This window comes from Phragmites australis, chromosome 8 (assembly GCF_958298935.1).
Source record: "Phragmites australis chromosome 8, lpPhrAust1.1, whole genome shotgun sequence".
NCBI classification, from domain to species: Eukaryota; Viridiplantae; Streptophyta; class Magnoliopsida; order Poales; family Poaceae; genus Phragmites; species Phragmites australis.
Window position 1 is genome coordinate 189,518 of NC_084928.1, and position 13,743 is coordinate 203,260.

General features: G+C 42.1%; 2 protein-coding genes across 3 annotated transcripts; one reads left to right on the forward strand and one right to left on the reverse strand.

The window, feature by feature from the left end:
- Nucleotides 1–1,402: 1,402 nt before the first annotated feature.
- Nucleotides 1,403–7,393, forward strand: LOC133926072 (peroxisomal acyl-coenzyme A oxidase 1-like). The gene is made up of 14 exons (XM_062371815.1): nt 1,403–1,695; nt 2,524–2,632; nt 2,727–2,788; nt 3,141–3,350; nt 3,506–3,593; nt 3,677–3,839; nt 3,943–4,141; nt 5,092–5,289; nt 5,724–5,855; nt 6,020–6,140; nt 6,285–6,395; nt 6,514–6,583; nt 6,708–6,891; nt 6,976–7,393. The coding sequence occupies exons 1-14, from the start codon at nt 1,546–1,548 to the stop codon at nt 7,183–7,185; spliced, it is 2,007 nt and encodes a 668-aa protein (XP_062227799.1). The 5' UTR covers nt 1,403–1,545; the 3' UTR covers nt 7,186–7,393.
- A 1,631-nt stretch (nt 7,394–9,024) lies between these two features.
- Nucleotides 9,025–12,936, reverse strand: LOC133926073 (glutaminyl-peptide cyclotransferase-like). Of its 2 annotated transcripts, XM_062371816.1 has the most exons (11): nt 12,567–12,936; nt 12,251–12,307; nt 12,113–12,148; nt 11,901–11,965; nt 11,718–11,781; nt 10,965–11,082; nt 10,791–10,888; nt 10,042–10,112; nt 9,926–9,953; nt 9,650–9,704; nt 9,025–9,547 (listed from the first exon to the last, which is right to left on the reverse strand). In XM_062371816.1, exons 1-11 carry the CDS (start codon nt 12,873–12,875, stop codon nt 9,438–9,440), a joined length of 1,011 nt encoding a protein of 336 aa, XP_062227800.1. In that variant the 5' UTR covers nt 12,876–12,936; the 3' UTR covers nt 9,025–9,437. The 2 variants fall into 2 exon arrangements, with proteins under 2 accessions (XP_062227800.1, XP_062227801.1); XM_062371817.1 differs by lacking the exon at nt 9,025–9,547 and having other exon boundaries at nt 9,698–9,808.
- Between the last annotated feature and the right edge of the window lie 807 nt (nt 12,937–13,743).

The window sequence follows — 13,743 nt, forward strand, 5'->3', positions numbered from 1 at the left end:
ACTCTCGAAAGATTAAACCAAAATTAATCAGAAAATTACCAAAAGTTACTATTCATGGTGGGACCCACATCAATGGTAAATAAGGCCAATGAACAGTAGCCCAATGGGCCCACATAAACGGCGACTTGGTGGGACCCACATGAATAATACCAAATTGGGCCGAATGGGCTTAGATTGGGCCTGAATGGGTTTGGATGGGCCGGATCCGGGCTTAGATGGGACTGGGACGGGCTTAAATGCACAATACTGGGCCGCACCGTACTGGCCCGCTGGGGTCTTGGGCCAGTGGCTAACGGGCTAAGGAAGTTGGGCCGGCCCATGGACACACGGCCTTTGGCAGCCAGATCACGGCCGAAGAGGAGACAACAGCGTGGCACAAACTGGACAGCACCTCCCTTGCACGGGGAGGTGCCAACCTGCAAGAAAAAGGGGCCACTGCCCCCCCCCCCCCGGCAATACGACGCGATGGCCGGTAACAACACAGGGCAAGGACATGCCGGCGGCAATAGCTACATGGCGGCGGAGAGCAAGGCTCACGGAGGCACGCGGCATCTAGCTAAGAGAGGGCACATGGACGCCTACATGCTATCTATGTGGTGTAGATGCGCTTAAGCTTGCCATCTCGAGCTATGAATTGCAGAGCTAGGGTTCCAATTTGATAAAGGGAAAGGGGAAAGTGACGCGCGAGAGAGAGTGTAACAAGGTTTATAGGTCGCAACGATCGACATGGCCACATGTTCCTGCGTGAATTACAAAACCACCGCCACGTCGACCTTAAACCGCTTCTGACGAGCTTAGGGTATACAATACGTCGGGATAGTTAGTTTAGGGTCAGAGTTGCCTGGTTTTATAGTTGATGGTCAAAATTAGACAAATACGATAGTTCAGGGATAAAAAGTGAACTTTTTCCCTTTTTTTTAGCCTCAACACTAGATACAAACTATAATATCTGAACACAGATATATCCACACACCTACAACCTAAGGGACGAATACATTATGTTCTTCTTGTAGTCCACGTGCACTTGAGAAAAGAAGAGTTGTTTGTGCCTCAAGCCAAGCAAGCGCCGTGTGGATGGTTGAGGAAGGAGACGGCACACCAACATCTGATCTACTGCAACACTCCCTTGTCCATATAGATTGACCAAGAAAATAAGGGTTGGAGGCGGAAAGATGTATCACGATCAAACTTTTAACTGACGTTATTCTTGTTTAGGAATATCTTTTTTCAAGAAGTAAAAGAATAAAAATTATAAAATAAGATAACAACTAGGCAAGGTATTGGATCCGACTTGGAAACGAGGAGAAAAAGAACATTATTCATCACAAATTATACTACTGGTAGTTATATCTCCTGAAGAGGAGAGGAGACGGCATTGAATCCACCACCGAACTACATACAGGAGACAGGACTAGTTATCGCCTTTATTATTCACCCCAAAGCAGAAGCAAAACAATTCTACTAGTAGGAGGACTAGTAGTTGAGAACGAAACAACTCCAGCTCCCTCCCTTTTGCCTACCCAAGGCTTCGAGATCGAGGGCGCCATGGCGATGGATCCTGTGGAGGTGGACCACCTCGCCGCCGAGAGAGCCACCGCGCAGTTCGACGTCGAAGAGATGAAGGTCGTATGGGCCGGCTCCCGCCACGCCGTCGATGTCGCCGACCGCATGGCCCGCCTCGTCGCATCCGACCCAGTAATAACCAATTGCTTTTGCTCCCCTTCTTCCTCAATTCCATCGGTTTCTCCGACTCCATGGATCTCGCTCCCCATGCAACAAATTCCTCACCTTGCTTGCTGCATCCACTAGTAAATCGTTCACCAAGCAAGTCTTCGGTGGTAGTTGACCTCGATTTGATCCACGTGTTCGCTCCAGGTTATGCATCCACCGCTTCCTTCCTTGCCGCAGGATTCGTCCGTTCAATTATTCCAACCTTTTATTTAACACACACACACAAAAGACTTGTGCACCTGATTTCGTTTATCCGCTTTGCGCAAACGGGAAAAAAATTGTGCCTTTCGACAGCGTACAAGACTTGCCTGTACCTTGGCCGCCTGATTTGGAGAAGGGAAAATTCCACTTTACGCCCCTCAACTATTGTCTTGGTTTAATTTTCACCCTCGACTTCAATAATGATCAATTTGCTTCACATCACCCTTTTCCTTACACCAGGATATGCTTATCTCCACTGCTGCCTGCTACTTTTTTTAGTTTTTCCATCTGTTTGGCTTGGTCGCTCCACGATGGTGACCCAAAGCTCTACACTTTCCCGTTTCAAACTGGAGACTCCGCTCCATATGTTACCAACAGCTAGATTGTAACCGTCAGGCTCTTTCCAAACAACTACTTTCCTTATAGTAGTAGAGTTCAACATTGAACCGGACATATTCCTAGCCCGAGTTTGTGACCAACAATGTATGTGACCAAGAGAAGCTATTGCACTGAGATACTGTTTTTTTAGATTACCATTGTTAAATTACCTTTCCAGAAAAGTTTGCTTACATTGACTCCTGTGCAACGTAGGTGTTCCGCAAGGATAACAGGACCATGCTCTCCAGAAAGGACTTGTTCAAGGACACTCTAAGAAAAGCCGCCCATGCATGGAAGCGAATTGTTGAGCTACGTCTTACAGGTCCCGTGGATTTCCAATACTAACTCAAGTTCTGTCGAGTCATTGTACAGCAGTCGTAACTCATGTACTGTCTTATTTTGATGTGGGTTAGCAGAAGAGGAAGCCAGTTTGCTGAGGCTATATGTCGACCAACCTGGATATATTGATCTGCATTGGGTATGCCTATGAATCTTATCTCGTCAAAATATGTTCTCATCATACCATGATGGAGTCTTTGTTGCATGTGTCGTGTGCTGCGGGTCTTCTGGAGTTAGTGCTACAGCATGCTTTGCATATCGCTCTTTCTACTGTTCATGGGTTCTCATCTTTATAAATCAGGGCCTTCCCTTTAATAAAATAACAAAAAGATGATCCGTACCATATTGAACAACAGACAGGTTGCTTTGTGCAAGCTTAATCTAAATCATTCAACTTACTAATTTATAATTGATAAGCTTCAATTGTCATGGTAGATAATCAGTTATTTTCCCAAATCGACATCAACAATTAACACAACACTCTTTTGCAGGGCATGTTTGTTCCTGCTATAAAAGGGCAAGGAACCGAAGAGCAGCAGAAGAAGTGGTTACCACTGGCCTACAAGTTCCAGATAATTGGGTGCTATGCGCAGACTGAACTTGGTCACGGCTCAAATGTTCAGGGCCTTGAAACAACTGCTACATTTGATCCAAAGACTGATGAGTTCATTATCCACAGCCCGACTCTGACGTCCAGCAAAGTAAAGTATTATGAATCAACTGTCATCTATATTGATTTATTTTGAAACATAGATTCTTAACCTTTTTTATTTCTTTGTTTAATATTTCTTTAGCTATTTGTAATTTCTTCAAGCTCTTGTTCCATAATTCATTACATCTTTCTTCATGTTGGCAGTGGTGGCCTGGTGGCTTGGGGAAAGCTTCAACTCATGCAATTGTTTATGCTCGACTGATAACTGAGGGAAAGGACTACGGCATACATGGTAGAGTGTCTTGCTTCTTAAGGTGACTTTTAAGTGATCTCTTCCTTTGCAACTCATGTTAGTCATGTATGTTCGTGTTCCAGGTTTCATTGTACAACTTCGAAGCTTGGAGGATCACTCCCCGCTTCCTGGTATTACCCTTGGTGATATTGGTGGGAAATTCGGTAGTGGTGCATATAACAGTATGGATAATGGTGTTCTAAGATTTGACCATGTGCGCATCCCGAGGGATCAAATGTTGATGAGGTTTGTGCATTGGATTATTATGCACTATTCCGTCACTTTATCGAATGTATCTGGTGTAACCCTCTACCCTCCTCAAACTCGACATGATTACCTTGCTTTCTAGGCTTTCACAAGTTACGAGGGAGGGGAAATATGTACACTCAGATGTTCCAAAGCAGCTGCTTTACGGGACAATGGTTTTTGTCCGTCAGTCAATTGTCGCAGATGCTTCTAAGGCTTTGTCCCGTGCTGTTTGCATTGCTGTACGATACAGTGCTATCCGTAAGCAGTTTGGCTCTCAAGTTGGTAGCCCTGAGACTCAGGTACTATATTCGAGCCTTTTTGTATCATCATTTATTCATTTTTTTTTCCTTTTAAGCTGTGAAGAAATTTTCTAGATATGCTACTCTGCTCAACTGGAAATTAAAATGAACATATAAAATAATTAATAATTGATAGATACGCAACTAGTCAGGCATCATAAGCTATTTTTTTTCTCGAACACGCATGAGAGCTGCGCATCTTTGTATTAAGAGAGAGAACTGCGAACCATTTAGAACGGTTCAAGGGAAGACACCCCCAAAATCCCCACACACCATAAGCTATTGAAAACTAAGATCTGGTTGGGAGTAATAACTTGCTGACTGTTGACATCTTGTGATTAGAGTTCTGCTTATATGCACCTCATATACCACTTAGAGCATGTACAGTGGGGTGCTTATAGAAAAAAATCGGGTTTTTTTCTCAATTGCACGGACACAGGTGCTTAGGCGGAGGGCAAGGTGCTTACTTAAGCACCGCTGCTTATATAGTGCTAACAAGATAGTTAGCCATGTTTAAGCATATGTAGTCTTTGTTTGCATTGGAAATTATAATTTTTATGTAGGTGCTTAACACTCTCTTTCCTTAAGCGCCTAGCCATAAGCACCTAGCATTGTTCATGCCCTTACGATGCCATAGAAATAAGCACCTCAGTTGATGCTGATTATTTTTATTTTTATTATACAACTGTGTGGATAACTATCCATATGCCTCTTAGGTTTTCAAAGTTATAGCGACTCTGTAGCTGGTCAGTACATGCTGCTCTTCATTCACGAGTAACATGTCTGCAAAGCATACATGATACATGCATTGTCATTTACATATTTGTGAATGACTGTATGCTGACTGTTTGTGAATTAAGTTGTCTACTGTTACTGCCTATACTACACGGATAATTTCTGCAACTTTTCACTAGCAAGACAGGTGCCTAATGTATTCAATCTGGTTACAGGTCCTTAATTACAAGACTCAACAAAGCAGACTCTTTCCTTTGCTGGCTTCAGCATATGCATTTAGATTCGTTGGTGATTGGCTCAAGTGGCTATACATGGATGTCACACATAAACTGGAAGCTAAGGATTTCTCAACACTGCAAGAAGCTCATGCCTGTACTGCTGGTCTGAAGGCTCTGACAACATCTGCAACAGCTGTACGAATAATGAATTAATTCAGTAACGCTTTTAGATGTTCAACTTGTTAATGGTTTACTTTCAAATTCAAAGGGGTTTATTCATTGGCCCTCTTTGGCTTTGCTGTAGAATTAAGTTTGCTGCGGAGTTTAGTTAATAATCTGATTATTCCTGAGTAGCATAGAATTGGTTTCTAAGAGTTATCATTTCATCTTTCTTAGGTACTCTTTTATCTCATGTCATTCATAAGCTGAAACTGTGAGTTACGCGGACTTACATTTGATATGCCATTTTTTAGTCAGCTTGTATTCTTGAAGCTCCATTGCAATTATTGACACAGTAAAATTTGGTGCGATGGTTTAGACATGCATGGCCTGATAATCTTGTCAGTACATATGTAATAATTGAATTTCAAAATCCGTTGTTCTGATGGTAGTCCCTCTCTGTTATGCAGGATGCGATTGAAGAATGCCGAAAGCTCTGTGGTGGACATGGTTACCTAAACAGCAGTGGGCTTCCTGAATTGTTTGCTGTCTATGTTCCTGCTTGCACTTATGAAGGAGACAATGTCGTTTTGCTTTTGCAGGTTTGTATGCTATTCCTTAGTTCTGATGATACTAATCAATAATTATGCTTTTAGCTGCTGTTATTGGTTGAGTATGGGTGACATCACATATTGTATTCCATCGAATCCCTTTTCCCTTAATCTGCTTTCCTTTACTCAGTAATAGCCTTCGGTGGCATCTGCAGGTTGCAAGGATTCTAATGAAGACCGTCTCTCAATTGGCTTCTGGAAAACAACCTGTTGGTACAATGGCTTACATGGGTAAAGTACAATATTTGATGCAGTGCAAATGTGCTGTCAATACAGGTATGCATTAAGATATTTAGGCTGACTCATTATATTACTATTACCTCATTCTCAAGTCTATTTGATATTTGTTCCAGGCCTCTTGAGGAGGCTATTAGCTTGTATCGATGATGACAATAATACATTTTTCATGTCTCTCAACAGCCGAAGATTGGCTTAATCATGTTGCCATACAAGAGGTATTTGAGGCTAGGGCTCTCAGGATGGCGGTAAATTGCGCCCAGAACGTAAGCCAAGCGCCAAGCCAAGAAGAAGGTTAGTACAGCACATATTATTTAGAACCAGGCGAAAACACATTCTTTTAACCAATATTAGTTGCTGCTAAAGTCTACTTGGAAATGAAGGGTACTCACGATGATGTTGTGCGCTGCAGGTTTCTATGAGCGGTCCCCAGATTTGCTTGAGGCTGCGATAGCTCACATCCAGTTGATTATTGTAACCAAGTGAGTATTCTTTTCAACCTTGTCGATGAAGTGTGTGCCATTTCTTCTCTTCAATGATGTTTTTCTTTTTAAGAAAAGAAAGAAGAGAATTACTCATTTAGTATACTTCCTTGTATTGTGTTAGGTTCATCGAGAAACTGCAGCAGGACATTCCTGGACATGGAGTAAGGGAACAACTCCAGAGCCTTTGCAATGTTTATGCACTGTACCTTGTTCACAAGCACCTGGGCGACTTCCTGGCGACTGGGTGCATCACACCCAAGCAGGGAGCATTGGCAAACGAGCAGCTCGGAAAGCTTTACGCCCAGGTAGGCATCGCCATCCTGAGATGAAAGTAAGCACTTGAGATTGAGATGATGAAAGCGTTGCTGAGTGGTGACTGGACACTGCAGGTGCGGCCGAATGCTGTGGCGTTGGTTGATGCGTTCGACTACACGGACCACTACCTGGGGTCGGTTCTTGGGCGGTACGACGGCAATGTGTACCCTGCGCTGTACGAGGAGGCGTGGAAGGACCCTCTGAACGAGACGGTGGTGCCGGAGGGGTACCACGAGTACCTCCGCCCCTTGCTCAAGCAGCAGCTCAAGCTCTCCAGGCTCTGATCGGCCGGCCACCTCGGTCCTCTGAAAACAAGCAATTCTTGTCAAATTAGTCTTAAGTGAAATGTGATGATGCGTGCAATAAAGGAAGTGAGATCGGGCAGATATGCTGCTTGCTTTAGTACGTAGTGGAAGTAGTAGGGCTGTTACTGAACCGATTTGATTGAAAGGCCTGAATATATTGGTATGTGCAATGTCAGTTTGTGCTCCATTCTTACCTTGCCTATGGATAGTGATGTTTATTGGTTTGCAAGCGATGCAAAGGGGCATGAGAATACTCATTTGATGAGTGAGTGACTGGCTCACTACTGTCAGCTCAGGTCCCTCGTCATCTTCCCGCTCTCTTCTTCGTAATCCAATCATTAATTATCCAAAAGAGACAAGAAATGCTGAAAATCCCTCACTCTTGACCAAGCAAACCAATTGTGTATGTGATGTATATTAGCACAAAGTTCCTAAGAAATAGAAATTGTTATTTTTAACATGATATTGGAACTACTTTTTTTTTACGTCGCACCTCGTCCGATCTAATCCACCCGCTTCTCTTTTCGTCAGCCGTCTTCCTGCTCCTCTTTTAGTGTTCCTTATATTGCTCATATTCCCCAACTCACCATACAGATCATGTCCGCTGGTCATCTTACTGATCATGGTTGTCGTATTATTCTAGATTCTGACTCTTGTCGTGTTCAGGATCATCGCACGGGTGCTCTGGTTGGTATTGGCCCCCGACACCATGATTCTCAGCGTCTATGGGAGCTTAACTGGCTTCGTCTTGCTTCTGCTGCTACCGTCGGTCTTTTTGCTTCCTCGACTATTGGTTTCTTCAAATAGTGGTATCATCGTCTTGGTCATGTCTGTGGGTCGTATCAGTCTTCATTGGTTTGTCATGATCTTCTAGGGTCTATCACATGAGATGCGGCTTTAGATTATCAAGGTTGTAAACTTGGTAAACAGATTCAGTTTCCTTATCATCACAGTGAGTTTGTATATCAGCGTCTTTTTTATCTTATTCTCTCTGATGTTTGGGATTCGGCTCCCTTCATTTTCAAAGGGGGTCAAAGCTACTATATTATCTTTATAAATGATCTCTTTTGGTATACTTGGATTTATTTTATTCCTTCTCGTAGCAATGTGTTATCTATATGTGCTTATTCATTAATTTTGAAAAAAAAAAACCAGGAAAGCAATAAAACTGCATGTGGCCATGTTTTAGAAGTAATTTTATGTGAACCTCCTCAACGCTAGGTAGAGAATTGGCTTCAGAGAGAGAGAGAGAGAAAGGTCCAAGCAACTACAACATTTTACACAGCGGGGAGATGATTTTGCAACTTCCATCTGATGATCATTGGGTACGGCAGTTTTGTCAAGACTAAAACGTGGAGTGATAAAAAGCTTCGACACACACAAACAGACATAATGCGTGTGCGACAGACAAGATATGGTCTCTTCGCTTCACGCATTCTTGACATCTTTCAGGTCCAAAGGCTGACATTAGAATAGCACAGCGCCATGCTGGGCATTTCGCAACCAAAATCTTTCAGGTGGACGCACCTTCATCTCATAAAGCTTTGGCCACAATTTTCCAGTCACTGCAAGTATGGATGGGTTAATCTTTTTCCGCTTCTCTGCTCTTGAGCTCCAGCCGACCCCGGGCACCTGCCCTACATCCACCAGCACTGGGAGCTGAGCTGCTCTTCTGAGGAATCCTATCTATTCCATGCCTACTCTACGAGATTCAGTTGGCTTAGCTAAATTATTGTGCTTGTTCAGTTCATCTGCTATAGTACAATAAAACATAACGAATAACATAGATTATTTCAGGTACATGTTGATACGTAGAAATTACAGAACAACTGCCTTCAATGTCTTAACAAGTCTCCGGAGGAACAACTAAGTACAGAGCAAAAAATGTTTGGGCTGTGGTACACTCTTCTTTTGGCAACTAGTACGTATCTCTGTTGGCAACAGAATCATGCAGACAAGTTACAACATTTTACATCAGCCTCTAGCAAAAAAAAAAAATAAAAAAAAGAATTTTACAACTATACCATCCTCTGGGTACAGACAATTTTGTGAAGACTAAGACAACTAAATATTTCCATGGGAAGTTGCAAATCACCTTGAATCACAAGATATGTAATGCATACGTGACAGACTGGTACCAACACAAGATATCATCTCTTCTATTCCACATTCTTGACATCTTGCGGTCAAAGGTCGATGCTAGCACAAGACGGTGCCATACTGGTCACTTTTCAGCCATAAAGGCTTGCTTTTGGGCACAATTTTTCTACAGATCCATCTGCTGGACCATCTACTGGCCGTAGCTTGATCTCATAAAGCTTTGGCCACCATTTTCCTGTCACTGCAAGTATGAAAAAGATTGATCACATCTCTTTGATCAGGACACATGAGTAACTGTTTATGGCAAGGCAAACACAGTGATATGCAAATCGTTAAAACTCACCAAATAATCTGTGATTTTCTTCATCCCAAGCTATTCCATTTAGGACATCAATATTCTGGAACATAAACCAGATTCAATGCCATGTCATTTCTGCTATTAGATTTGAATTTTTGTAGTGATGGAATTATTTACTTGTTACATCCTGTTTCCCCTACATAACTACCATGTAGTATTGAACAAAATCAAGCTATTTCCAGAATGGATGGTCACAAACAGGATATAGGAGTAAAGGAAAATCAATACACAATACTAAGCAATAAATCATAAACTACTCACCGTATTGCCAGAATTCCACAAGTGCCGCCTGCAAGATTACAGGAACACAAGCATTATGCCTCTGAGTGTGAATACCGAATACCATCAATGTTAAAAAAAATTAAAAAAAAACATACCTCAGCTCGTGAAGAAAGATCCAGCCCACCACTAGGCCATCTTCAGGGGAGATTCTGGCTATGCAATCTGTCTACATATCATAGCTTTGAAAATTGAGAGGTCCAGTTCACAATACAGAAATGAGGAGGTATCTCTCCATATGTTGCTAGATCATAGGTTACTAGGATACAATAAATTTTTAAATGGAAATACAGCTACATCACGCAAGTCATTTAGCTGCAGGTGTAGAGAAGGATAGATAAAAGAAACTCCATCATTCTTGTTCCTGAGTTTAAAGTCAATATAGACCATATCAGCTAACAAATTTTGCTTAAAAAAAACCTCCTGGTTTGATACTATAAAGTTGCATTATGACATATGAGAGCATCCGATAGGGCAGTTTAATTGATGAATAGTGTTACTGATACTATGACACCACTCAACACGACAGTAAGATGGTAACTATCACGTAAAATCTGAGTGAGTGCATTGTGCTTCGGAACTCAGCAGCCCATTTGGCATCAACGGGCCAAACGAAACAGCACACAGTGAAACTTTGTAGCACAGAGATAATAGTCGCCTAATCTGTGAAACTTATAGATCTCATTTGCATTTGGTCTAGACCAGGCATTCATGTATGAGCAACATCATGGTGGCACTAACATATACTAATGGCAGATATGGCAGTCCTTTCCCAATGTGGTTATATAGTTACACCAAGATACTGCATAATAAGACATTGTCAACCAGGGGAAAGTAGACATCTAACCTGCCAGACATTTGCCCACACTTCACCATCAATATACTCCAGCTCATTAAGATATGGGACTTCATTACCTTGATATTTGACAGTCGCCATTTTCATGACTGCATCAAAATAAGTGTTAAATAAAAAAGGTGAAGTCTTAAGGCTAACAGAGCATCAAGCATGAAGAATAATAACCTTCAAATGACTTTGGATCCAGCTGATACAACTTTGAAGTACCATCACTGCCAAAAAGAACTTTTCCATCAGTCGCCAGACCCCAACCATCACTCATTTTATGGGTAAAACTCTCGCGCTGCATATCCGGTAGATAGCACATTAGCATGCCACCTAAAATATTAGTCAGAAACTATGATAGATGAAAAGGTAATCATCAAAGATCTAAATATTTGAAGCAGTCAATACCATCCTCGGAATTTGATCTTATACGCTGGAAGCCTCTAATTGAGGTCCTCTATTACTAAAGTTTGTGTGTATGATCCTCTTTACACTGGAAATCAACCACCATGAACAACAAAAATACTGAGTATACTCTTCTGATGATAACATAGAAGGTCGACAGAAGAACGATGGTCGAAGAAAATATAAGATAATGTATCTCCAACATGCTGATTCGGATTTAAATATGCATGTGTATAGCACAGACATGTACATTATTAGAACGCTAAACGAGGCTGGAAAGTGTACTAGATACAAACCTAATGAACATAACTGGATATCTTATTTGAAAGTAAAGTGGCGAATAGTAGCTCAAGTGGTATCGGTAAAATGCAAAGTAATTGTACACCCAAAATTCACAAGAGTATTTCCAACAAAAGAAAAGTCAATAACCAAAACAAGTGGGACTTTAGGATTATTAGCAGGGGTTTAAAACAGAAGGTCTGAACCAACTGAACTAGAGTAAGCATACAAAGAGGAGGAGGAGCATACTTTGCTGAAGTTATGTCGATCGTATATAAATCCGTCATTCTTCAACCAGGTAACTTGAAACAATCTACAGAGTGAAAGGGAAAACAAATGGAATAAGATCTGGCAGTGCAGAACAGAAACAAAGTAAGCCCATTATCAACAAGAAAGAAACAGTCATGTACGTTGTACTTGAGGTTTATGTACCTGTTGCCGACAAGAGTTAGACCTTCTCCAAACATATTCCCATCCATTTGGTGGTGATCCAAAACCTAAGAAAGGATAAAAAGGAAAAAGAAACATTTTGCAAAATTCAGTAGAATGACCACGTAATCATTTAGTGAAGAAACCATAATTGAACAATATTGCAAGCATGGGACATGCACTGATTAGTATGAAAATAGAAGCACATAACGTACTTTTCCGGTTCGAAGCTCAACCTTGCGGACAGAAGACTGTTCAGAAACCAAAGTAGAGGCATTTAGTGATATTTAGTAACTGAGGCGCGGATAGAATCACCAAAGGGGATTCTTGGAGAAGGTACGAGTCCACATTACCCTGTGGTGAAGGCCAGTCGACTCGAAAAGAATGCCATTTCCTCCGTACAAGAGACCCTGTAACACAGACAGACACAGCAGAGGAGAAAGGATGTATCATCTTGTATACTCAACGATCGAGATTTAGAAAATGGTGTACTGTACATTTTGTGCTTCATCATTCTAATTCTAGTAGCAGGCTCATGGATTGTCATGATCTAATGGTTTCTTGAGCGATACACTTGTCAAGAAATCCCCCAGCAAGTTGGTTACTGTAATAAGGAGCGAGCAATTCCCCACTGGGCAGATGAGGAAGAGGGAGAAGAAGCACAGATACCTGGGTGAAGGCATCCGGATCGTGCGGGTACTCGCGGACCAGGTCGAAGGAGTAGAACCTGGTGGCGACCGCTGCGCGGCTTAGGAGGGCGGGCGGTGGGTAGCCGGCGCGCCAGGGGGCGTAGGTGGTGGCGAAGAGGAGGAGCGCGGCAAGCGCGGCCGCGGCGGCGATGACCGGGCGGCGGAGGTAGAGCGGCGGGGGCAGGGGTGGAGGTGGGGTGGCGGTGGGGGCGGAGACGGAGAAGGAGGCGGGGGGCATGGCGCGGCGGAGGTGCGGCGGCGGGGGCCTCCGTCGGGAGCCGGCGGGCATCTGGGGAGGCGAGCCTTTGCCTCTTTGCCTTTGGGTAGTAGAAAAGTCAACTGCCAGCAGGGAGCCTCTATTTTGTTATGAAATCTTCCTTTTAAGTGCATGTCCATGATCATAAATCATCAAATCTTTAATCTGTATGATATTAGTGATGTAACTTTCTTACATCAATTCTTGAAACAATATTGTATAGCTATATATATATATATATATATATGAGTTTGCATGTATCTGATAGAAGACAATAAAAATATCTTATTTTATTTCTCACTCTTTTTGTTCTCTGTATTTTTGCAACCAGAGGAAGAGTATGTCATATGCATTCATATGAATGTGTTTACTTTAATTGCTTCGATGTTGTTCTTATAATGCACGAAAATATTTAATACCGTTTTGGATAATAAGGATATGGTGAATCATATCTAGCGGACGAGTTGGTGTTGTTGTTGTTTTGTCCAGCTTAATCATGTTTCCAACTGTTGAATTTCTAATTTTGTCTATTAAAGATGATTGCTTAATCAACTGTAGCTAAATAGTTGGTTAAGTAATTCACTTTCTGAGATTTTCGAATCTCACCCCTGCTATCTTTCCAGGTACAACTTAAGGTGATGACGAGCATGCGGGATGAGTAGCTGCACAGCGTTTGCACGATCTCCTCTATCTCTTGTTTAGAGTTGTTATTTTGATAGTGGATGATTCTTAGTCTTTTGATGTATATTTATCTATTGTGGTTTAGATGTATGGTCGAGACTTGTTCTCTATTTACTAAAATGTTTTATGTTGTTAGTTTGATGATATTTGTCCATCTCTCTATGTGGTGTTTGATCAGTTATATCTCTATTTTTAGGGAAGGTGCTACCGAAATTTTCTT